At 42.9% G+C, this 26,146-nt stretch overlaps 5 protein-coding genes across 6 annotated transcripts; 3 read left to right on the forward strand and 2 right to left on the reverse strand.

Annotated features, from left to right (window-relative positions):
- Nucleotides 1-634: 634 nt before the first annotated feature.
- On the reverse strand, nt 635-4,687 carry LOC135673431 (potassium channel AKT1-like). Its single transcript, XM_065182405.1, has 11 exons — nt 4,391-4,687; nt 3,852-4,217; nt 3,713-3,770; nt 3,299-3,616; nt 2,966-3,211; nt 2,773-2,871; nt 2,642-2,674; nt 2,374-2,559; nt 2,056-2,253; nt 1,882-1,957; nt 635-1,751 (listed from the first exon to the last, which is right to left on the reverse strand). The coding sequence occupies exons 1-11, from the start codon at nt 4,552-4,554 to the stop codon at nt 826-828; spliced, it is 2,670 nt and encodes an 889-aa protein (XP_065038477.1). The 5' UTR covers nt 4,555-4,687; the 3' UTR covers nt 635-825.
- A 7,004-nt stretch (nt 4,688-11,691) lies between these two features.
- On the forward strand, nt 11,692-15,341 carry LOC135673433 (GTP-binding nuclear protein Ran1B-like). The gene is made up of 8 exons (XM_065182408.1): nt 11,692-11,781; nt 11,887-11,956; nt 12,374-12,430; nt 12,512-12,629; nt 13,856-13,945; nt 14,032-14,211; nt 14,287-14,364; nt 14,892-15,341. Exons 1-8 carry the CDS (start codon nt 11,779-11,781, stop codon nt 14,959-14,961), a joined length of 666 nt encoding a protein of 221 aa, XP_065038480.1. The 5' UTR covers nt 11,692-11,778; the 3' UTR covers nt 14,962-15,341.
- Nucleotides 15,342-15,884: 543 nt separating this feature from the next.
- LOC135673432 (probable receptor-like protein kinase At5g20050) lies at nt 15,885-17,547 on the forward strand. Its single transcript, XM_065182406.1, has one exon. It carries the CDS (start codon nt 16,016-16,018, stop codon nt 17,375-17,377), a length of 1,362 nt encoding a protein of 453 aa, XP_065038478.1. The 5' UTR covers nt 15,885-16,015; the 3' UTR covers nt 17,378-17,547.
- Nucleotides 17,548-19,267: 1,720 nt separating this feature from the next.
- LOC135673437 (uncharacterized) lies at nt 19,268-21,874 on the forward strand. Its single transcript, XM_065182414.1, has 9 exons — nt 19,268-19,467; nt 19,550-19,658; nt 20,348-20,384; nt 20,523-20,592; nt 20,694-20,798; nt 20,908-21,058; nt 21,184-21,266; nt 21,351-21,444; nt 21,514-21,874. Exons 1-9 carry the CDS (start codon nt 19,377-19,379, stop codon nt 21,599-21,601), a joined length of 828 nt encoding a protein of 275 aa, XP_065038486.1. The 5' UTR covers nt 19,268-19,376; the 3' UTR covers nt 21,602-21,874.
- A 415-nt stretch (nt 21,875-22,289) lies between these two features.
- On the reverse strand, nt 22,290-26,059 carry LOC135673435 (uncharacterized). 2 transcript variants are annotated; one of them, XM_065182412.1, is made up of 3 exons: nt 25,567-26,059; nt 25,248-25,459; nt 22,290-23,734 (listed from the first exon to the last, which is right to left on the reverse strand). In XM_065182412.1, exon 3 carries the CDS (start codon nt 23,644-23,646, stop codon nt 22,657-22,659), a length of 990 nt encoding a protein of 329 aa, XP_065038484.1. In that variant the 5' UTR covers nt 23,647-23,734; nt 25,248-25,459; nt 25,567-26,059; the 3' UTR covers nt 22,290-22,656. The 2 variants fall into 2 exon arrangements, with proteins under 2 accessions (XP_065038484.1, XP_065038482.1); XM_065182410.1 differs by having other exon boundaries at nt 25,725-25,757.
- Between the last annotated feature and the right edge of the window lie 87 nt (nt 26,060-26,146).

Below are 26,146 nucleotides of genomic sequence, written 5' to 3' on the forward strand. Positions count from 1 at the left end.
GCTCTTTCTTATTACTACTGCTTTTCTCTTATTTTTCTTTCCCTGACCCTTTCGTTAAAAGGGTTAGAATTTTAGATTAAATAAGAAAATATTAATATTAAAGTAGACCGTTGGTAATTAAAGCCAAGGGCTAAAGCTAGGTTGTCAGCCCAACATTTTTTCCTTCTCTTTTACATCAATGTTGAAAGAGTCCTTTCAACGAAAAGGTTCGAAGCGCATTGGATTGAGAATTACGAGAAAGAATATAAAACAAAAGGTTTATGTAAAAGCAAGAGTGAAACAAACAAATTGATTTGATTTTAGCGTCAATCAAACTGTATCTTGATTAGGACTAGGTTGATTTTAGTATCAATCAATCTATATCTTGATTTTGGCATCAATCAAATAATTTGTTTCTTAGCTACAAAGACTTTTTAGTCCTTAGCATGATAAAAATAATATCCACAAGTTTTCTTGTGGTATCCCACGAACTAGTATCACTCGATTCTAATTTATCAGAGTTGTATATTTTAACATGGGCATGACAACCTCAAATATTAACAACCTTAATCGGACTTCTTCTAATTTTATATCTTATATGATATAGATATTATCAACTTAATTGAAACTCTGAAGCTAAATTACGGTCTCTAGATTCAACATTCAAATGGTTGATTGATTGCCGTTAAACTAATATGGCTAATGGATAAATTTACAAGAATTTATATGGAGGGACAAATATGTAAATTCATATGACTAATGATTTGGCCTTGGCGTTCGATTTCTCTCTTTCCTACCCAAGCGAAAGAAGTGAGATCCCATAAATCTCCGCCTTCGTCTTCTTGTTTACGTCGACTGAGACAATCTCTCTGAACCATGGGCGCTGATTCCGTCGCTATCATCCCCGGCGAGGACGATATGATCTCCGTCTCTTATCAGCTTCACGTCGTCGATCACCGCCCCGTCCTTGGTGAACGCTTTGCTCGCTAAGAAGCCAAACTTCTTCGACCCGATGTCGAGCAGCTCATGCAGCGAGTCCGGCAGCAGCACAAGCTTGGCGGTGGTGTCGCCTCTCTCGGGGCAGCTGATCGTCACCCGCTGGAGATTCGTGCGCTGTTGTTGTTGACCGCCGCCGCCGCCGAACATATGCCTCGGCGGACCAGCAACAGATGACAGCAGGCCGCTGTGGCTCTGCCTGTTGCTGAAGCTGGCAGCCGATATGATCCCAAACAGCGAGTTGTGGAAGTTTTCCCGCCGCGCCCGCTCGCTCTTCTCCAGTGCCCCGAACGGCGACGACGACGACGGTCCAATATCGTCGCCTACCGCCGGCGGCATGATGGGCTCGCTGCTGAATCTCCTTACCGGCGCGGGGAGAGGTGAGCCGGAGTTGGGTTCCTCGGCTTTCACAACATCGAAGAGAGCTTTGATCTCGTCGTGCCCTTGCTGATCCGCCAGGCTCCTGGGAGTCCAGCCGTGGTGGTCGGGCTTGTCCATGTCGGCACCATGTTGGATCAGGAACTCCGCCAGTCGGGGGTTCCCTTCGCAGACGGCTCGGTGGAGCGCGGTGCTCCCGTCCTTTTTCTCCGCCGTGACGTCGCCCCCGTGCCGGATGATGTCCTCCAGCAGCTCTATGCTGTTCTGTGCGGCGGCCGTGCAGGCGAAGTGGCCCATGTCGCCGGCGGAGAGGTGTGCACCGTTGTCTATCAGCAGCTTCACCACCTGCTCGTGCTTCCCCAGTATAGCTTCCCATAATGGAACGCTTCCCTCCGAATCTGTGTGTCACATCAGAGTATGCTTCGCATATGAGCAAGAATGGTGAAGAAGCATATGGCCTAAAACTATACCACAAGAATTTATGGGTCTAATAATAACTGTGGATCTAAGAACAAATTTGGAGCATACCTAGACTGTTGGGATCTGCCCCAAAATCTAGCAAGAGACGAACACAGTGCTCATTGCCCTTGGATGCTGCTATATGCTAAATGCCACCAAAGAGAAAGAAACCAAAGTCAAACTCCGTTTCTTCGGTTACTCACGAAGATAGATGACACGGGTGTCAGAAAGAAAAAGTCAGACCAGTGCTGTGTGTCCATTGTTGTCTGACTCACTCGGATCCAAACCGCGTCTCAGAAGCTGATGCAACAACAGGTCGTCTCCCCTGACAACGGCGAAAGACAGAGTAAGAGGCAACTCCAATCGGCCCCGGGTCAACATGGTCTCTATGTCTCTCAGGAGTCCTTCCATCAAAGGATCATCCATTTGCTCCTTCAGATACTGCATCATAGAAAGCTGGATCAGAATCGCTCGCAAAAAGTCACTCAGTCTCACAACACAAATCCGCCAAGTAACTGGAATAAGTTGATTGTGCTATTATTATTATTATTATATATACACCTGAAGCAGGTTATTGATGATGATGGTTCCATCGCCGACATTTGACTGAACGAGGTTGAGGAATACGGTACGGTTCAGACGCAGCAGCTGGCACAGCGATCTTGTTCGCACCGTGAACAGTTGCGGCCTGTAACAGAGAATTCCGATCTCTCCCACGAGATCGCCTTTCTTCGCCACCCGAACAATCTGCAAAAGGAGAAGGAAGTCAATGCTGCGTTTCATGAAACACCCGACGATCCTATCCACAATCGTTGAGCAAGCAACTTGCCTCTTCACTTCCGCTCCTGTGATCGATTAGCTCCTGCAAACCCGATGAGTCAGCGTTTAGGCGACTGATAGATGTATGAAATATATATATACATATATATACATGCAGAAGAGAGATTTGATTCCATCTACCGCGCTGCCGGTCACTAGTATGTAAAAGTCTGTAGGTGCTTCGTTCTGCAAGATCACATCCTCCCTTGGGGGAAAGTATTCGCCTTTCATCTCAGAGACCTTCAAGTAATTTCGGAGAGAAGATGATAAGGTGAGAGCAAAAGATACGTAGTGGTAGCAGTAGTAGAATGGATTCACTTGATGGATGCATCACCAGCTGAAACAGCAGATCATGAGAAACTCCTCGGAACAAGTACACCTGTTGAACGAGGGAGTAAAACAGATAGTGAGAAATGCTGGATCGGATGGCTTTGGGAAGAGAATCCAGAATCTCTTGCTGTTGAAGCCCTTCTGAGTCAGTCCGAAACTTCAAACTGAGATGGGAGATCATTTGTTCTTGCAGCCGTTCTGGGATCTGGTTTCTTTGTGCAAACCCTGTGGCCGCTTGAATCGTGTCCCTCTGCAATGACCCCAACAGGCATCCTTAACGATACCGCACGATCAAACATCAAACTGCAGATTCGACATTCTTTCTCATACAACTTACGTATCTTCGAGTTCTGCTGGTGCCATGAACAACCAAATTAGTCATATTTCCGATCAGGTAGGCCGTCAATCCGAGGTTAAAGAGCATGTAAATGGTGGCAAAGACCATCTCCCGTGTGTTTTCGGCGTGCAGGTCTCCGTAGCCGACGGTCGTGAGGGTGGTGATCGACCAGTACATGGAAGTCACATATCGGTCCCACAAGCTTCGCTCGAGGAAGTCGGCCATGGAAGCCCCGATCCAGGTTCCGCTGGGATCATGATACCTTGCGGCGAGCAGATAATAGAAGCAACCAGCACAGTGAACGGCAAATAGTGTCACCTACGAGGTAATTAACAGGTCAATTTGTCGGTGGAATCCCACACATCATGAATGGAGTGGGAAAGCACCGTCCCTCTGGTAAAAGAGAGTACTTACGCATATGAGCTTTGCGCACCGAACCCAGAAGTAATTGAAGCTCCTATCTTTCTCCAGCCTGATACATCAATATGCTACTCAGCTGTGCAATTTGATGAGAGGCGAAGTCGACAACGAAAACAGGAACACGCCGTCATACCGAGCGAATAGTGCACTGACTCTTCGGAGACGCCAAAGCCGAAGCATGTTGAAGAATCCATAAGATCGGAGACTGGAAGGCAGAATTCTGAGAGCGATCTCCGAAGGGATCGTGGAGGCGACATCGAGGATAAACCAGGTGGTCAAGTACCGCACTGCTATTTTCTTATGATCGTCGACGAGCAGGTAAGTCGTTCTATTGAGGTAGGCCACGAAGAAGGTCAGAACGATGTCGACGGCGAAGAACGCGTTGACGATGTTATCCGCCAGCGCCAGAGATCCCTTTGAGTTGTCGAGGAATCCGAACTCGAACGGAGACACCCAAGCCGAGTAGATGACCAGTACGATCAAGAATGTCTCCCAGGTTCTGCATGAAAGAAGATTCTAACGCCGTTGATGTTTCGTCGATCACATACAAAGCGAGCATCTCTCTGTTCTTTCTCACTCGTGTTACGAGAGAGAAAGATGCAAAGGCAAGAAAAAGGAAGAATGATTTCCGGAAGTACGGCCTACTGAACCAAAAAGGAGGGAGTGCAGCACCTGTATCTTCGATCGTAAGGGGAGACGATGGAGGAGCGAAGCTTGACCCTGCGATTGCTCCGGGCGCCGAGGGAGGGAAGGATTCCGCTGGACAGGCTGTAATGGCTGCCGTCCCTCGAGAGATCCCTCTCCGTCTGGTGGCCGCACATGATGGGCACCGGCATTTTGAACGCTCCCCCCCCCTGCCTTTCGCCTCCCTGACGTTAGTGTTACTAAGGGACGTTCTCGTTGTTCCCACCTCCGTCCCTCTTTCCTCACGGTTCTCTCTATAACTCACGCTCTTCTCGGCTCCCCTTTCTCTCTCTCTCTCTTTCTTTCTCCTTGACAACAATAGAAGCAATCTCCATCTCTCACGAGCTCCGCCCGCGGTGCGAGGGAAGGGAAGGGAAGGAAAGGAAGACAAGCGAAGGAAGAGGAGGCCCCTGTTCTTCTCCCAAGATTTCCTCCACCCCGGGATATGCCGCGTATGGAAGGCTGTCTCGCTTCGTTATTTATAGCGGCCGCCCTACTTTGCGTCCCAACATCAATTACTTTCTGTCACCGTTCCTCTCACGTCTCTCCTTCTCAAACATACATCACGAGTGCAATCCATCCGCCACAGAAACCAAATAATAATAGTAACGATACGGTGAGTGTGATCGTTGGATCACAAGCAACGTCGAACACTCACAAAAAGAACACCAATCCAATCAACCCTTACATCGACGAACGAATAGGGAAATTTTTGGTAGTTGTCATAACCGATCGTTCGTTTTCTTTGGTTCGTGTTTTACTTACTTTCCTAATCATCATTAGGCGTGGCATTTGTTTTTTTTGGCTATAAATGACACATGATTAGTTTCCTAGTTCTGCATAAGCTGTGTTTATATTAATATTCTAAATATTATTATGTGGAATTATATATATATATATATAGAGCTTATTGCTTCTACATGAGTTCCCTGTGAAGTGAATAGAAGAAAAAAAGAAAAAGGCGTGTAATCCTAAATGGTATGCGATTAACTTCACAGAGAATCTAAAATACGAGATATAATAAGTGAGAGATTCTGTATCTTAAATGAACTTTGATGGCATCATCCATTATGTTACGCTGCAACATGATGATATTATCTACGTGCGCAGTGAGCATAGGTTGCACCAACGTGAAGGCTGATGAATGTATACATCAGAATATTGAACCCTAACCTTTGGATGATGATTTAGAGTGATTGAACCCTAACCTTTGGCTTCGATTAACGATTTTAGATTTGGTTTAGTGGTCAATCTCCCTTGGTTCATTCATGCACACATCAAAAGGTTACATGATATATGTGAAACAAATTTAAGTAGGCGACAAAAAGAAAGGATCATGCTACCTTATTTGAGGATTAGATACCATTTGTAGGTCGTGTAATGTGAGACTAATCTTTAATCTTGCATATCTATATCTCTATTTTATTTGTTTATTTATTATCTAGTTTGGAGGAACTCTAATACTTATCGATTAATCTTCGATCCAACGATTAATATTTATGTCATATGTCAGCGAGCATGCTTTGATGTCTTCTCTCATGTCTGGATTGATCACCAACTAATATCTAGTTTATCTTTATATTTTTCTTCGTAGGAATTACTTTCGATTTGTGTCTCGATAGGTTTCCTCATATTCTTTCGAGTTTAAATTTATCATGATCTTTCATGTTATGTTATGGAATGATTTTACAATATGACTCGTTTTCATCTAAATTGCTTAATTTTTGTGGGAGGAGAGGAACCTTCAAAAATAAATGAAAAAAAAATTTCTCACATATCGATAAATAAGGGAGGAACAAACTAAAAAGTTAATATGAAATTAATATGTTTGGATATAAATAAAACTAAACAATTTCACTATATGAAATCAATTCTATGTGTAAATTCACTTATATAATAATTTGCATAAATTCTAAAGAATTTATCTTATCTTTTCTCTCATCCATTCTCGATGCACTAAAAATAAACCCAAAAACATTTAAAGTATTTTCTTATGTTTTGCTTCCTCGTCAAAACTTAAATATACATGAGGTTTTATAGAATAATCGAACTCTAATTTTTATATTTCTCTTCTTTCATAACATAGTTCTTTTCATGCTAGAATCCAAAATATTTAAAATGTTTTTTTACATCTTACTCCCCCATGATATTTATAGCATAATCAAACTTAGTTTTGGGTTTCGATTCCTCACGATGAAGCCTTTTCTATACTATGATTCTTTACCATCTATATCTATTGGCTTGAAGAATCTATAAAATACTTTCCTCAATTATCATTTTTAACAACTTTGTGCCTTATAATTTTACCTCGTGATCCTTTTAATTTTATTTTTTTGATTTACATGCTAGTCGCACGTAGAAGTTAATAAAGGTTAATATTGTGGGATGGATTTACTATTGTTAACTCATGCTTACCTATTTTAGGCTAGTAATTTATATTCAATGAAGTTAATATATCAATATCTCGTTAGATCGAGTCCAAAAAAATTTACATGTGTATAATATATCCAGAAGGCATATTATAAAATAAAATTATCATTATATCATGTCTCTTATGCAATATTATCCAATTCTAGTGTATGTTCGGTCTGGACCAAGCCCATAAGTAAGCAAAATTATGATGTTTCGATTTAGTTATATATCTAAAGTGAGTAAATACTAACATTAACAACTTGACTTTAATCTTAAAATAAAAAGTAGTAAATATTAAGAATAACTTATAAATATAAGCATTAAAATTATGATTATGCACTATTAAGAAAATAACTTTAATATTTGAAATTAAAATCAAATAAAAATATATTAAATATACATACAAAATAATAGTGTTGCCAACTCACCCCACTATTGGGGCTTAGGAAGCCATCTCAATCACAACTATGGGAAGACCTACATGCACACATTTGATGACTCAACCAATCGCGGGTCGCTAATTGGAATTGACATGCACGTGCCCGTATCGCCCCCTCACATGGCCACTAATCGGAGCACGATTTCTAGGGAAATCACATGAGTCGACCATTGATATACTATAGCCAAGCTCATCCTCTCGGCTTCCCCCTCGATCGCGTCACTGGTTTACCAACTTCTCGTTGCCCTCGATCATGATTTTGGAAGGGCTCGTATGCTTAATTGCAATGAGCATTAATCTAAGACGATATGTCCCAACTTACTAGTAATAAGTGCCCTACAAACCAATCACGTGAGTGATGACACGTAATCTTTTTTTTATTATTATTTAGTATTTTTATCATTTTATATTGTCTATTACATGAACATATTGTGATGTCTATAGATCTATGCATTGAGAATCGAATCATGATGAGATCACAATAATAAGATTGATTTAACTTTAAACACAAATCCTAAATAATTCCAATCATAGGTTACTCGAGAGGGGCATCGAGATAACCAAATATATTAGTGTGATGTATACCCGTCCATATAATGGATGCAACTGGTATTATAGCTGCTCATGTAGGGACACTAGAGATATAATATGAGTGCTCATTGGAGAATGAGTTCACTGATTGATCCGCACATAGAATGTTGGATGGTTGATGATGCCTTATTACCAGATAGTGATTTCATCATCCAAGTGGTGTATTTAGTCATTAGACTTGAGACACTAAGGATGTCTTGTATGAGTACTCCACTCTTTGATACCAGACTTATAAGTATTGAGGTTTCAAATCTAGCATAATCGGTCATCGGGAGTGGTAGCCAACCTTACGAGGGCTATTGAGTGTCGATAGAGGATCATCTGCTCTTAGTGTTATAAGAGAAATATTTTATGTGTTATTACTTAGACAAATCTTTGGTCATGGTCATTCAGATTTAGAAAGAAAGAGTTTTCTAGGAGAATCCGATTAGAGTGAGACTTGTGTAGAAACTGTATGAACCTGACACCACCGTATATAGTGTTTGAGAAATTAGATGGATATGGGACTATATGTATATGGTAATAGAGGATATTTAGGTCCAAAGGATTGGATTACTTTGTATCATTTAGGAACTACGACATAGTGGCCCAATACATTCACAATCGATGAGTCGAGTGAATTATTATGGAGATAATAATTCACTGAGCTAGAAGAAGTTCTGATAAGATGTAGGCGTTATGCCTGGAGGGTCACACGCATATGGTGGGCATCGCAACGAATAGAGATTCAAATATAAGATATTCGCTGGAGTACCTATCTTATTTGATGTCTAATAAGCTCATAAATTATTAGATGAGATCCAATAATAACTAATAAGAGATTATTGGGTAGAGACCTGCTAATCTAAGAGATTTTGGTAATTGGATGGAGATCCACAAGATCTATTAAAGTTAAGTTTATATGAAGCATTTATAAATATGAGGAAACCAAAGACCCATAGACTAGAGGTTCTTTTTTGTTACCTCTTCCTATTCTCCTCTCTCCCTCTCCTCCTCGTACTGTAGCCCCTACGTGGGGTGTATGGATAGCCAAGGGGGTAGCCCCTTCTTGATTGCATGGTGTGCGCAGGAAAGAGTTTTGGGCAATAATTTGATGAGCATATTCATAGCCCCTACCATGAGGATCACCACTAGAGCGGAGGACAGTTGACCTCCTTCATCCTCTCCCACAAATCTGTAGGTTTTTAGGGATATATGATCTCCTTAGGTAATTCTCTTACATATAGTTTTTTCAGTTTCGTGGGTTTTTACAAACCAACTTTCGCATGACGATGAAACTTTTTATTTTTATAGAAATTCTAGGATTTTATTTTTTTGTTCTTTTACTGCCTATGTGATGTCATCCCAAATTTTCTAATAGAGCTCTCCTCTCTAAGCACTTGACATTGAGCCACATCCCTTATCCATTTCAAGCATGCTCTTATAAGGATATCTAAGGGAGACATCACATGCATAATGGAATAACATAAAACAAAAATCTCCAAATTTCCCAATGATATGTTCATTATCGTGTAAAGATGATGTGCAAAATCCATCGAACCAAAAACTACATATATAAAAGATTATGTTTTACTTAGGAAGATCATATATCCTTGTAGATCTGTAGGAGGGGATAAAGGAGGTTAAGTGCTCTCCACTCTAGAGATGATCCACACAATAGGGCTGTAACGATACTCTTCCAATTGTTGCCCAAATCTCTACGCATGCTATCTAAAAAGGAGAAGAGAAGAGGAGAATATAAGGTGGCAACCAAGAAACCTTTAGCGTATGAGTGTTTAGTCCTCTCCTATTTATAGAGGTCCATTGTCAATTTAACCCTAATAGATCATACCCTATTGGGTATTGGATCTCTATTCAACTACCTAAGTCTCTTAGATTAATGTATCTCTATCCAATAATCTCTCATTGACTCTTATTGGATTTTATCCATAGGGATCAAATAATTCAGGAGTTTATTGGAAATCCAATAAGATAGGGGCTCCAACGGATATCTTATATCTGAACCTTTACTCGTCGTAACACCTATCATATGTGTGTGACCCTTTAGACCCAATATCGAGTTGGTCATAAGTCATACCTATCAGAACTCCTTCTAGCTTAGTGAATTATTATCTCCATAATAATTCACTCGAATCATCGATTGCGGACGTACATTGTCATTACGCCACAGCCCCCAAACGATACTGGGGAAGCTAATCCTTTGGACCTATTTGTCTTCAGTTATCATGTATCTATAGTTCTTTATCTGTCTAATATCTCAGAGACTGTATATCAAACATGGTGCTATCAAACTCATACGGTTTCTCCTTGAGTCTCACTCTAATCAGATTCTCTCGGAAAACTCATGCTCTCTCAATCCGAATGACCCTGACCAGGGATTTATCTGAGTAAGAATACGTGGCATATTTCTCCCATGACATCGAGAGTGGATGATCTTTTATCGATACTCAATAGTCCTCGTACGATTGGTTGTTACTCCCAATGATCGACTGCGTTAGTTTTGAAACTTCCAAGCCTACAAGTTAGGTATCAAAAAATGAAATACTCATGTAGAACTTCCTTGATGTCTCAAGTCTAAGGACCATGTATACCATTGGGACAACAAAATCATTATCTGACAATGAGGTATCATTAACCATCCAACATTTCGTGAGCGGATCAATCAATAAACTAATTCTCCAATGTACACTTGTACTATAGCCCTAGTGTTCCCACACAAGCAATTATGAGACCAGTTGCTTCCATCATATGGACGAGTATACGGCACACTAGTCTGTTCGGTTATCTCGATGTCCTTTTCAAGTAACTTATGATTAGAATTATTTATGGTCTATGTTTAAAGGTGAATCAGTCTCATTATCATAATTTTATCACGATTCGATTCTCATTACACGGATTTATGAACATCACAATATATATGCATATATGCAACAAGCAATATAAAGCGATAAAATGTCAAAATATAATAAGTAAAAGAATGCATATCATGTCACACGTGTCATCACTTATGTGATTGACTTATAGGACATTTATAATTAGTAGCTCTTGCCCTGACAAATGGTGCGCCCCCAACCATTCTTCCCTAATGCAACCGTTAGAAAGATGTGTTCACTAGCCATTAGCATAAATTAGGTATGCTAATGGCTCAAGGGAGAACTAGCGATTGGCCACTCTCCACCGATGAATTAGGTATAATAGTAGCCTTCAAAATAAGACAGGGCAAGTGAGCTCTATTTAAACTTTTTTGAGCCATAATAAATCCACATCCGCTTACTCTATTGATTTAAGTGTTGGAATGGTCGAGTCGGGACATTCTCCCGATGTTGATCGCTTGTGTAAGATCTAAGTGTGTTCGAGGAGCACCTCGAAGCGACGGAACACTTCCAAGAATATATATATATATATATATAACTTCCACTTTCATGCGAAATAATCAATTGACAACTTAAGATGAAGTAATATAATATCGACTAACTGATAGCTTATTTGTTTTGAAACCTTGATGATTATATAATGTAATATTTAAAAAGTCGTGACATCTCGTCACCCGGTCAAAGTTGATCAAACCCTAATAACGGAACTCCTGCACGACGGGTCTGTCCGAAGCAGAATAGCCACGCATTGTTGTCATGGTTTGGGCCAAGGAGAGGCATGTTTGAATGCCCAAACCCAACAAAGCCCAGCCCACTGGAAGCGGCAGCGTTGAGCGGATATTATAGATCACAACGGCGTTTGCGGACGCGATGTTAATGAATCCAACGGCCAGGAATGTCGCGTTCAAACGAAGCAGAGACAGGAAAAATGAAAGCATCTAGACTTAGGGTTCGCGTCTGTGTGTACTATATATACGCGCCGCTCCCTATCTTGACGTTTCCTCCTTCGGACTCGCCCCTCTTCGTCTGTCCCTCGCGAGAGCGATCGATCGATCGTTCGAATGGTAGGAACTTTCCATCTGCTCTCTCGCCTCCTCCTTCTTACGTGTGGGATTTTTTTTATTGATTTCTTCTTTTCTACTTATTTTGATCGCCGCTATTGTTTGCAGGCGTTGCCGAATCAACAGACCGTCGATTACCCGAGCTTCAAGCTCGTTCTCGTCGGTGATGGAGGGACCGGTGAGATGTCCTCCTATCTCTTTTCTCGTTTGGCCTTGTGATCCTTGATCCTTGGAATGGTTTTCTCGTCTCCTTGGTTATTTTATTATATTTTTATTTATTTTTGCATAAAATTCCTGGTGCCTCTGAGGTTTCGCGGAGACTGCTATTACCGGATCAACATTATCTGTATTAAATTCTATATTAATTCTAAAGCCTTTTTCTTCGGTCTTACTCTTCCGTATTTCTCGGTAATGCTTTTGTTTCCTCTGCCTGTGCTAGTCGAATTGCATGATGTTTCTTCCTTGACAACGAGTAGCTTCCTTTACGTGCAGTTGGAACTCAAAGAATTGCACCTTTTTTTAGTTCAAAAAGATGAATAGTTTTGCAGGTGTTCTTGTCAATTTAATCATTTACTTTCTTAATGCTATGATTTAGGGAAAACTACATTTGTTAAGAGGCATCTTACTGGTGAATTCGAGAAGAAGTATGAACGTAAGTACTGTGACTGTGTCTGGACATATCTTTTCTTTTACCTTCTCTTGTCAAATATACAGAATTTTGATTTTTTTTTAGCCACAATTGGTGTCGAGGTCCATCCGTTGGATTTCTTTACAAACTGTGGGAAGATAAGGTTTTATTGCTGGGATACGGCTGGTCAAGAGAAATTTGGTGGCCTCAGAGATGGATACTAGTAAGTATTGAACTCTCTGCTTTTATTTTGATCATGGTCTTAGGAAAAATAAATGTAAATGAATTTGGTTGTATTCTTTGGTTTTCGGCTAATTAACTGCTTCACTAGTTTGGTTCTGAAGCAAAATTAAATTAACTTCTAACACATGGTGTTTCTAAGTATTGATGTACTAGTTAATTGCTCTTGCTGAAGCTGTTAGTGTGGTATTGATACCTTTTAATATGTAAACAAAATGAATGAGGTCTTAGGGATTATCATAATTAGATGTTTGCCACATTGAATGGTGGAGGCTTCTTGGCGTTAAATAAAAGTGAGTGTGTTTTAATATCATTTACACAATTCAGGTTGATGATTTGACATTACTTGTTTAACGAGAAGCTTAATTTTTACATATAGTTCTCTTATGCGATATCTGATTTCTCACCGACTGTTCGAAAGTCCTGTTATCTGTGGAAGATGAGCTTGTTTTTGAAAATTTTTATTTTTATTTCCCTTCGAGTTCGATGGACTTTTTTCCTGTGAAATACTTTAAGTTAGCAGAAATAGGTCATTGATTGAGAACTCTGGAGACAGGTGAAAAGGTATGATAAACTTGTGGAGGTAATAAAGAATAATTAGGCATACAAGTAGCTTTCCGTAAAAGAGTCCACGGAATAACAAGTTCATTTTTGCATGGGTAGAGGCTTTTTTTTAAGTCGGCAATCATTTAAACTCTACTTGGGTGATCAAGTGGCCTTATGAAACCGACTTTGTTACTCTTGAGCAGCTATTTATCCAGTTAAAAAAAAGTGAATTCATTGTTTCTTGACATAATATATATTTAATCATTTTGGGTGTTGATGTAAACTCATGAAGCACACACATTTAAATTATTTGTCATGTCCATGTTAGATGTTGGTATGTCTATGATTAACATGACAGGTAGATCATGTTATGATCCAATATCATTGGAGTTTGACTAGTAAATTGTCACCATGATAAATTGTTGGATCATGGGACCTTAATGTTCTTGTTTGCCTGAACTTTCAGTTTCCTGTGATGTGATAACAAGTTTTAATAGGACATTCCTTTAACGAAGTTCATATTTTCCATTACTGTTTTTGTGTGCTAAGCAAATTTGCTTTTAATTCTATAACTGCTGCTGCTTAGAGTCACATGATGATCTACGGCAGTAAAGTTTGTGTGACGCTATTTGTTTTTAACTTGATTTCTTTTTTCGTCCACAGCATCCACGGCCAATGTGCCATTATCATGTTCGATGTGACTGCCCGGTTGACTTATAAAAATGTTCCAACATGGCACCGGGACCTGTGCAGGTTGTTTGACAATACTTGGGACTGAATCAGCGCATGTTTTGTTCACATTTCAAACTGTTTTATTACCCATTTTGTTCTCAAAGCAGGGTCTGTGAGAATATTCCAATTGTTCTATGTGGCAACAAGGTTGATGTGAAGAACAGGCAGGTTAAAGCAAAGCAAGTTACATTCCACAGGAAGAAGAACCTCCAATACTATGAGATTTCTGCAAAGAGCAATTATAACTTCGAGAAGCCCTTCCTCTATCTTGCTAGAAAACTTGCAGGGTAATGAGAAATTGTGTAAGCATCATATCTGAATATATATATACAAGGTAAACTTGATGACAATTCTGTTGGCAGGGACCCAAATCTTCACTTTGTTGAATCTCCAGCTCTTGCGCCTCCAGAAGTTCAGATTGATCTGGCTGCACAGCAACAGTAAGTGCACCTTAACTTCCTGATCAATAGTTTGAAAACTCTCTCTATGGTTCCAAAAGTTATTTGCTCCAAACTTCGGCCCCATGATTCTAAATGTTTTCCTGGTTGAGTTATGACATCGAAGAAGTTTTGGTGTTTATCTTAGATGTCTCTCGGAATTGGTGACTCGCACGGTATTTTGTGTATATTAGATCAGATAACTTCTTGAAGCATTGTCAAATGTTTCACTAGGTCTAAATAACAGATGGTTTGTATAAACATTTTGTCAGTTATAATTTAAAATTGCAAATTCTTATTCCTAGTTGCTTAAAAGTCATTATATCATGCAAGATAACTAGTTATATTTGGTACTTAATTGCCGAAAGATGTAGTGAGAAAACTTTGGAATCTGAATTCATTAAGTGAAATTGTTGCATTCTAATGTTCATTGTGTGTTCAATGGCCCACTGTATCTGTCAGCTGGTCATGTCACTTCATGTTAAGGTTCTCGATATTGGTTATCTAACCGTGTTATCTTTGATTTTCAGGCATGAAGCAGAGTTGGCTGCAGCTGCTGCCCAACCCCTTCCCGATGACGATGATGATGTATTCGATTAGGCCCTTCTTAGTTCAGGTGTCCATATGCAGTGAGCTCTCACAGCATCATGTAGTTCAAGTCTCTGAACCATTTCAATTATCTTGCCCGAAGGAGTTGAACTTGGATCTTTACCATTTGAGAAGTCGTGGAGACCAGTCGTGTAGTTGATGTGGAGCCAAGTTTCGAGAAATCTTGTGCTGAATTCGATGCCTTTTATGCTGCGAGCAACCTGTTCTTTTGCTGGAATTAGGAGCTTGCGTGCTCTTTATATCAAAGTATAATGTTTTGTGATGCTTGTTCTTCATATCTATTTTTATTTTACATTATCCTATTTGAAATAGACCTACTTGTTGTCGCACATTATTTCTCAAAGTTATTCTGCGTGTCATCATTTGTGTCAGTAGTTTTTTGTTTTTCTGTAAATTAATGGTATATCTTCAGGTGTTAATGTTAGCCGAAATAGAGGAAACAATTCACCCCATCGTAGTCAACCTTCCAATGGCTACCTATGGAAAATGAATAGAATAAATAGTTGACCTTTTTACTTGCACCCAATAAATGGTATATCTTAGGGAGGATCACTCATGGAGATCAAACAGGTGGAGCTTTGAAGTGGAGAACAAAATTTGGATTTGCATCGAATCCTAGAAGACAAACCTGCATCGAGCGTTCACAGCTCGAATGTGGAATTCTCTGGTCAACATTGATCGGGTCCAAAGTGATGTCATTTTAAGAGCCAGTCAATGAAAACCAACTTCACCTCCTGCCCGAGTCCAGTGAAAATATTATTTCGTCACCTTTCAGACAACAAAGTCTGAGGTTGCCTACGTTCGAGTTGAAGTGTTCCTCCAATAAACCATCAAAGTTTCCTGAAACACAAGTGAAGTATTGTAAGAAAAAGAGGAGAACAGTTTCACTTCATAGTTTTGTTAGACCACTTCTCAGTTCCGACAGCGATAAAACACCCCAGCGTTGATCACCAAACCATGGCAATACTACTGCAAGAGGGATTCGAATCACATTCATCCACCTTCTCTCTCTCCCAAGCTTAATTTCACGCACAAACCTCCTCTCATGGAGGCCAAGAGAGCAAAGGTTTTTGCCGCCTCTGCAGTCGTCAGCCTCCTGGTCCTGCTCGTCGTCCTGTGGATCTGCCTCGGACCGTCCACTGCCTCTTACATCGTGTCCGGCCTGGTCTTTGCCGCCATCCTGGCCATCTTGGCCTGGGTGTTGACCTTGTACACGGCGCTCGACCGGATGCAGATGTCCGCGGCGAGGTGGTCGGCGCTTGAGCGGGAGGAGCTCCGCGTCGAGTATAGCTTCCTCCGCAAGGTCGCGGGCCTGCCCATCAAGTTCCGACTCGACGATCTCGTGGTGGCCACCGACAACTTCCAGGCCCTGGTGGGGCGCGGCTCCTCGGCGTCGGTGTTCCGCGGGATCCTCGACGACGGAACGCCCGTGGCCGTGAAGCGGATTGAGGCGGCTGAGCGTGGGGACCGTGAGTTCCGCTCCGAGGTCTCCGCCATCGCCAGCATACAACACGTCAATCTCGTCCGCCTCCTCGGCTATTGCATTGTCCCAGCCGGCCCAAAGTTCCTGGTCTACGAATTCGTGGCGAACGGATCCCTGGACAAGTGGATCTTCCCTTCCGCCCGGAAGGACCACGACGGCCGCCGGCGGTGCCTGCCATGGGCCATGAGGTACCGTGCCGCCGTCGACGTGGCCAAGGCCCTGAGCTACCTCCACCACGACTGCCGCGCCCGCGTCCTCCACCTCGACGTCAAGCCAGAGAACATCCTGCTCGACGAGGGCTTCCGGGCCGTCGTGGCGGACTTCGGGCTGTCGAAGCTGATGGGAAAGGACGAGAGCCGGGTGGTGACCACCATCCGGGGGACGCGCGGCTACTTGGCCCCCGAGTGGATCATCGGGTCGGGCGTCTCCGACAAGTCCGACATCTACAGCTACGGGATGGTGCTGCTGGAGATGGTCGGAGGGCGGCGTAGCGTGCAGCTGGTGGACGGAGACGTCGCCTCGCGCAGGAAGTGGTCCTACTTCCCCCAGATCGTGAGCGAGAAGGTGAGGCAGGGGAGGATGATGGAGGTCGTCGACGAAAGGCTGAAGAGCGTCGAAGGGCCACCGGACGAGAAGGAGGTGCGCACCTTGGTGCATGTGGCGCTGTGGTGCATCCAGGAGAAGGCGGAGACCCGGCCGAGCATGGCACGCGTGGTGGACATGCTCGAGGGTAGGATCGCCGTCGACGACGACCCACCGAAGCCGGACATGATCATCTCGAGCCTCCTATCCCCCGAGCCGGACGTTTTCGATGAGGCGGGCGCCAAGGATACACATGCGGCGGCAGCCGGAATGCTGGAGTTGGATACCCAATCGGCAACGACTTATTCATTGGATGTGTCGTCGATCTTGTCAGCTCGATAGCACTGTGCTTCGATTGCAGAGCCGCCGGAATTGTGTGTTACTTCACTGCGTCCTGCTCACCCTGCACCTCCTATGATAGGAGGCTGTGTTGAGGGGATCCTCCCACAGCCTCATTTGATTCCTTGAGTTTATTTGGATTAATAGCTTCTCCTATGCTACATCAGAATCAAAATTTCCAACCGCACTATAGTCTCCTCTAGTATTCATATTATCCAAAGATACAGTGTGCTATGAGTTCCGATCTGCAGGTAAACGTCCCTTTCTTCTACCTAAAACACATCAATACTTAAAAGACAGTCGATCGTCATCGGAATCGGTCATTCCATACGGAGACTTAATATAAATGACCTGTCACCGTTGTGTTCGAATGCTACTTGTGGATCGGAGCATCTTTCTTCTGGTGCGCACTCGATCAAGAACAGTTGACATTGCACAGCCCTACGCCGTGATCGGAGCATCGTTGATTCCTGCATGCGGCAGCACACAAAAGACGTAACCACGACGTGTCAGCTCACGCGGAGGACGAGCGACTGGCTTCATGCAGTTTCCTAGGAAACGATCATAACATGGATAAGCATGACAAAGGGCTACAGAAAAGACAGCATCTCCTCGTCGCATGTCTAACACGGATTCTGCCATCCACACAAACAAGGAAGTCAGTGAAATCGAGAAAGAAGAAGAAGAAGAAGAAGAAGAGATGCTTATCAGCGCACGTAGAGCCACTTTGACTTCTGCACAGCTTTTTTCCTTGGATATTGTTGTTTTCAGAAGGATTCTCCACTACTTTCTTCGACTTCAAAGTTGGCTTCTATTGGATCGCTCTTGGGAGTGACAAAACAAAGCTTGCCATCACCATCATGTTCAATGCATTATACGGGAAAATGAAGAGAATATAAAGCATTCTTCACACTAAACACAATTTCTTTATCTTTTTTAGTAATCAATTTGGATCAGTGGCGTATGAAATATCGTTTGTTCATATGGCTGCCTGCCATCATCTTCACAAAACTAGTAAAGTAGAAAATAAAGGTGTACCATATGGGATTCCCATTGAATGAAGAGGAGCCGAGGAACCAAATTAGTTGCAGACCTTTCTGAAATGGAGGTATAAAGAGAGAGACAATTTATAGTCCATGGTGAGTCCAATTATTCCTTTTGCATTTGCACGGTAGGGCAGCAGGCTTCGACCTGAACACTTCGCTATCATGGGTGGAGATCTCTCTTTCTTTTGAGATGGGACCTCAATGTCAAATATGAAAAGCTCTCGATCGAATCGATAAGATAATGACACAAATAATGTGTTGGATCCCGTGGCATTACGTACGACTCCCTAAGTTTACCTATCTGCTAATGTCATGAGCTATCTATCTATCTATCTATCTATCTATCCATGGTGTGAAGGCCAGAGAGTACGAGTGTCCAATCTACTTCGTTCTCTGTTTGTGTCGCCGTGAGCTGATCTTTCATTTGATTCTGTCTTTTGGACTCTTCTCAGCATTGAATGACGAGATCATTTGATTATGAGAGAAGCACCGGTGAAGAGAGAGAGCACGATATGCAATTCTTGGACGCTACTCTTCGAGCAACCAAAAATGGTCTGACACTGATCCGAATGGTTGATGACAGAAGATATTCTCGGACTCCTGCTGGTTCCCACTTCCTTCCACTGTGTCCCAAGCATCGATTCCCACACGCAAATCCCAAGCATCTCTCCCTTTCCTTCATTCCACTTCTACCTATCGTATTGGCTAAACGGCTCACGAACGAGAGTTGGTGGTGCCACCAGTCACTCTCTGCATAGAAGAAAGCTCCAATGCCTTTTCTTCTATATGCCTCTAGCTTTCCTTATCGGGTGCTGTTAGGTCTTCCCAAAAGCACTACTCCGCGGTTTAGTCGTAAGCAGTGAGCAGCGCTGTAGTTCGATGCGGATTCCCGGCTTGTTCTCGCATCCCATTCGCCAACGATTCTTATAAATAGAGGTCAATCGAGCGATTCTTCAATGCAGAGGAGCCCGTTGCGGCAGCAGCAGAGGGTCATCGACTGCTCCTCTCCCGTCGAAATGCATCGCGGTAGCAGCTCGTATGCTTCTGGTTAGGTTCCTCGCACTTGGTCGTAATGCATGAGTGCTTGCATCGAAGCTAGTGCTTGCTTCACTGAGATGGAGGATTGCAGGTGCGACCAGGAGGCCGGTGGAGTTCGGGAGAAGCTACGTGGTAAGGCCGAAGGGAAGACACCAAGCTACCATCGTGTGGCTTCATGGGTTAGGCGATACCGGAGCAAGGTATGTCTTTGAGAATCTGATCTCTGCGGCTTTGATGTTTTCGCCTCGTGTCAAGACTAAGGATTGGATACAGAACACTCATAAGCAGATTTCCTGATCGAGTGGCTTATCGTTCAGAATGTTTCGTTCCTATCATCGCTTGGCTTCGTAGGATGTACTTGAATGGCACATCGATCTCTTTTCGGGAACAGAAGGATGGCATGACTAGCTGGAGAATGTCAATGCGTGGATGATTGTTCCTGGGAATCTCTTTTAACTCCTGCCCAAATCCATCCAAAACCCCCCAACACTCAACATATGTCTTTGTTGCCATACCCTTGTCGTTCTCGTTCGGAAACAGAATATGCCTTGCAGGCTCTGCACCACCTCTTCACCTTTCTCCTCACTTAGCAAAGCCATTTTTGGTTTCATGTTGCTTCCTGCTTCACCCTCGTGTTGTCTCTGTATTCTCCAAGGTAAGTCCTCGTTAGGCCATCGCATGGTAGTCTGCTGCAGCAATGAAGTAAGAACCAAACTTTTTGTGTCCACCCTGCAATCTTGTCGCCGAACATGATGTTCAAGGAACAAGATTTTATGACACAGATATCACATGACCCATCTGCCTCGCTGCAGTAGAATGGTAGTTGTCTAGTACAGTTTTCAGGGGACTAATTACTCGTTTATGTTGACTTCCTGCTTTCCTGGTGCAGTTGCTCACACCTCGTGGAAACCCTTCCTCTGCCAAACGTAAGTGTAGACCGATCACTTGCGAGCTTTATCATTCACGATGATATCGTTCCTTTTGGTTTCTTAGTGCATTATTCTCCTGCTTCGGAAGGCATAATTGATCGTTGCAGATTCAAACTAAAACTTGTGCCATTGCAGATTAAGTGGATATGCCCCACTGCTCCTACCCGACCGGTTGCAATGTTTGGTGGATTTGCCTGCACAGCATGTAACTCTCCAGCTCTGGAGATCATTCTTTCCTTGAACTCTGCTAAATTTCTGATTGTTACTATACTTGCGGATCTGCTCCACCTTCAATGATTCTCATAGGGTTTGATATCGGGGAGATATCAGAGGATGGCGCTGATGATGTTGATGGAATGGATGCTTCGGCAGCACATATCGCAAATCTACTGTCTTCTGAGCCACCTGATGGTACTTTTGTTAAAGATCAGCACATTAAATCTGGCTCTATATTATAGATGTGAATGAGGAAATCTATATTTCGCTGGATATGATGCGCTCACTCCTCCAATTGTTACAGTGAAGCTTGGCATCGGTGGGTTCAGCATGGGTGCTGCAGCTGCCCTGTACTCTGCCACTTGCTTCACGCATGGTAAATATGGAAATGGCAATGTATACCCCATAAACCTCAGTGCAGTTGTTGGTCTCAGTGGCTGGCTTCCATGTTCCAGGTCTGTTCCGACCTAAATCATAGCGTCCTCTTTGATTGTTCTGATATAGGAAATCTACCACTTCTATAATTTTTTGGGAATATGAATCGAAGTAAACAAATCATGTGCATGTTCCACACGATTAGGAGCTTGAAGACCAAGGTGGATAGTTCACAAGATGCTGCAAGACGGGCTGCCTCCTTGCCTCTTTTGCTCTGCCATGGAAGAGGTACCTTATGGTTCCCACACGAGTTCTAAATCTACTCTCGAGGCCGGAGAGTTCTGAATCTACTCTTGTGCTTTCTCGTCGCAGGAGATGGAGTCGTTCCCTATGCCCACGGGGAGAGGTCCGCGGAGGTCCTAAGAATGTCTGGGTTTCGAAATCTCACGTTCAAGACCTTCAATGGGTACGCTCCTGCTGCTGCAGCAGCAACTTCATATTTCCACTTCTAAATCAATGCAAATGCATGTTTCAGACTCGAACACTACACGACACCGGAAGAGATGGATGCTGTGTGCAAGTGGCTCACAGCGAGGCTGCGGCTCGATGCGTCTCGCTCATGACTGGGGAGAGACGTTGCTCTCGAAACGTAGAACGTGCTTCGCCATTTGCTCAGGTGGCGTGTGAGGGCGTATATGATTCCTCTTAAGCAACTATCGTAAATGCATGTGTATCGTGTCGAGTGGGGTTCGGCAGCAGCTTGTTGGCATGTAGTAGTACGTCTCACTGTAAGTGAACAGTTGCACTACCTTTTGTATTTGTAGAGATTGGTACGGTGTGGAATTTGATTATAGCAGCAGCATCTGTATAATAAACTACCAAAGAAGTGTTTTGTTGGGTGCGTGTCTCCGGTAATATGCTGTTGTTGTATATGAAACAAACAGTCAGAAGTGATGTGTGCTGTGTTGTTTTCTATGCCCACAAACACTAGCAAGTGTCTACTAAACATTCATTTCATTCATGCATCATATTTAGCAATACTAAGAACATGATTGCTGTCGACCATTCCCTAATCAATCGCAAGAACTTGCAAGTCATGAGCTATCCCCATAACCGGATAGCTGCTTCTGCCATCCGGTGCTCGATAGCCGGTCTCCTTGTTTACGGCATATGAAGCACAGGACAAGTTACTGCAGCAAAAGAAAGAGTGGCCAATTTTTGAGGTATATAACTGCAAATTTTTGTCCCCAGACATCCTTGTGATTGATTAACAACTTTGTTTCCAGTAGAGATTGTGGCAGGGTATTGTGATGATCGAACTGAACACTTGCAGAACATCAAGTAACCTGAACAACAACTTTACAGTGTTTACAAATAGCAAATGCTGCAATAAAAGCGACGCCTAACCATGAGCTATGGGCGCGCAGCAGCGAGCTCAGTGCTTCATAAGGCTAAAACAAAAAATTAACATGGCAAGGCACCACAAGCATATGGCATCTTAAACTGGTAGTAAGCATAGCAGCCCACAACTAATCCAATATCGAGTGAGCAGAAACAAGCACAGTGCTTTGGGCCTAACACATTGAGCCTAGCATCAAGATACATCATCATCATCATCATCATCATCACCGTCATCATCTGACATCCGTGCTTTGGGCCTAACACATTGAGCCTAGCATCAAGATACATCATCATCATCATCATCATCACCGTCATCATCTGACATCCAAACCTGCCTCCGTTGTCTTCCTTGGTTCTGTTGAGAAGTTGTATCTACCACATCGGATCCACCATCATTGTTAACTTCATCGTCATTTGCTCCATCAAGCGTGCCAGTGGACGTTGAATTGCTTAAGGACTCTCCCCATGGGACCACCCCACTTCTCCTTCGGCCCCTCGATGAACCCCTCAAAGAGCTTGAAATGAAAGACCGTGGCAGAGATGATCGACCGGTGTCGTTTCCTCCTTCTCGATGCACATGTACTACCAAAAACATAGTGACCGAGGGAAATATGAACATGCTTCCATTGGTCTCTTCATCGTCCTCGTTGATGTTGACCTCATCTTCCTCTCTGGTTACAGCTGAGCGAAACATGCTGAATAGGTCACCAAGGTCCCGTTGCCGTTCCATCCTTCTCCAGTCTTGCTGTCGCTCAGGGTCTGCCTCTGATGGCCGCACGGATGGATGCTCTTTCCTTGCATGCTTCCTTAGCTCCCCATAAATGCCACTAAATGCACATGACTCCGTGGAGCAGCTACGAGTTTTAGCATTCATATATCTACGAGCAGGCTCCACCACTGTCCAGCCAGTAACTGAACCTCGGCAAAGAGGGCATGAGAGCTTGGTTGGTTGCTGTGTGTCACCATTATCCTGTGGTGGCTTGGATCCAGAAAAAGCCTTGCGGTACTGATCCAGACAGTTAGAATGACGGTAGCTAGTGTCACACATGAATGGACGACAACCCTTGTCGTGTGAGGAGCATAGGAGGAGAACAGCATTGTGAGGGTGTTCCATGCACACAGGGCATCGAACCTCCTCCCATTCTTTGATGTCCTTGGCTGATTCTGCAGACTCAGGTTGGTTATGTGAGGAAGAACTAGATGGAAAAGGTGATGCACGAGATCGCCGGTCAAAGGACTGAGACCATGACCTCCTTTGCTTAGGCATATTAGCTAGTTTAAGATGAATGAAACCACCCAAAAATCTTCTTAGTATGATGAGGAATGCCGCACCGGAAGAATTCTCGGGACAGTCACTAAACAAAAGGTGTAAACAGCAATCAGCAAACAAATGAGAGCTGAATTCCAGCATGAATTTCTTATCAATATAACAAGCTTTTCATTCAAATCTTTTGCCAGTGCATAAAGGTCTAAAGTGGGGAGAAAAGAAATACATCTAATAATGCTAATATCCAAAGAACCACAGAGATACAGTTAAGGTTAAATGCTACTTTTGAAACTTAAGTACCATAATTACAGATTTCATCAATAAAAACAGTCCATATCCAATGCCGCTACTAGTTCCATTGTTCAATTAGACAGACATAAAACTTGGTGAAGAATAAGCCTGACAAGGTGCAGTGATCAAGAACATAGAAAAGCAAATATGCTTCATTTACATCGGCCATAGAGGAAGTGAAACATACAAGGAAAAGAAAAATGGCAGTAAAAGCGATCAAATCAGGAACCCAACCATAGATGAGGCGGAAGCTAATTTCATCAATTATGTAGAATGCCAAATACGATGCAGCACAAGACCTACAAGGTAATTGAATTCACGACTATGCTACACGGAGCGCCCTGTACTACCAAACAATCACAATCTCTATTTCTGTGAATCGTGAATATATCAATAAGATGCCTATTGCTAGAATACAACTTATTGCAGGATAAAAGATAATAATAATCTCTGTCTACCTAATTTCATCAATTATGTAGAATGCCAAATATGATGCAGCACAAGACCTACAAGGTAACTGAATTCACGACTATGTTACACGGAGCGCCCTGTGCTACCAAACAATCGCAATCTCTATTTCTGTGAATCGTGAATATATCAATAAGATGCCTATTGCTCGAATACAACTTATAGCAGGATAAAAGATAATAATAATCTCTGTCTACCTAATTTCATCAATTATGTAGAATGCCAAATACGATGCAGCACAAGACCTACAAGGTAATTGAATTCACGACTATGCTACACGGCGCGCCCTGTGCTACCAAACAATAGCAATCTCTATTTCTGTGAATCGTGAGTATATCAATAAGATGCCTATTGCTCGAATACAACTTATAGCAGGATAAAAGGTAATAATAATCTCTGTCTTCACATATCCGCAACTCATCTTCATAATGAAAGTTAGATAGTTCATCATGGCATCTTGCACCGATTAGAGAAGTGTTCCTTTTAGTCACCATGAGCAGATGCCACATAATTGGGCGGTGCCGAGAGCAACCAGTCCCAGAGCCCAGAGGAGCTACCCGATTAAACAAGACGAATCGGGTGAACAAGAAAGGAAAATAATAAAAAGAAAGAGCCCATCGGGCATTTACTACATAACGGCGTCCACATAAAGAAATTAAGCACTCCAACAGCATAAGAAGATATCGAGCTGAACAGCCAGATCTCCAAAACAGAGGCTGCTGCTGGTTCCAGTCCAAGGCACAAGCACAATAAAGCGAACAAAAACTATGCATTCATTCCTACGGGAAAAAGGGGAGGAAAAGGGTATTATGACAAACTAGATAACGGGAGAGAGATTTTACCGAGGTAAGGCAGAGCGAGATCGGAGCTGCGAAAAGGGGAGAGATTTGGGCGAAACGCTTGCTATTTGGGCTGCGGCGATCCATTCAACGACTGAAATATATGCATCTGTTGGGAAGAGGAGTCTTTGTTGGACTTGGCTTGGGCGGAGACGGCGCCAAGGAGAGAGAAAGAGAGGAAAAGGAACCCTATATTCCCGAAGAGACAGCAATTTCTAATCGTGAGGTCGCCGGTCCCCCAGAACATAGAAAAAGATTACATATCATTATATATAAATAGCAACATAGTAAAACAAAAACCAAAGATTCCCCAGTCAGCTACCTCTGACACATCTGGGTCCCGAGGTGGGGCCCAGAAATTGCTTCGCCCAATAAAAGGTCAGGTAGAAGCGGAAGGGGAAGAGCAAGAGAGCCGAGCAGCGGCAATTCGGTGGCCCGTGACTCGGACGGGCTCGACGCGTACGTTCACGCATGGGATACCTGTGAATCCCGTGTCATGTGGCTCCTTGGTTTCCTCTCATTTTGAAGCAAGCCTCGTTTCGGAGGGTCGTATCGTCGTCGATGGCTTTGTGAATACCTGTGAAGGCATTACACTGTCATAAATAAATAAAAGAGAAATTGATATGATCTTATCACCGTGCACCAAACTCCTCATCCGCAATCACAAAAAGCCATTGTGGAACGCACGCATCAAGTTTTGTGCACTTACGCAAGTAGCTTGCTGGCACATCACCATCAAATTCAAATGCTTCTAAATCAAATAGCACCTTAAGCTTGTGAATGGAGCTGTGTACCACACCATCATCTTAATGTCGGTATTCCAGCATTGTGCACGCCATATCTCACAAAGTTCTGATGCTAATAAACAACAACGTTGAATCTTGAGCTCAATGGTGACGACC

The sequence above is a fragment of the Musa acuminata genome, chromosome BXJ1-5 (genome assembly GCF_036884655.1).
Source record: "Musa acuminata AAA Group cultivar baxijiao chromosome BXJ1-5, Cavendish_Baxijiao_AAA, whole genome shotgun sequence".
NCBI classification, from domain to species: Eukaryota; Viridiplantae; Streptophyta; class Magnoliopsida; order Zingiberales; family Musaceae; genus Musa; species Musa acuminata.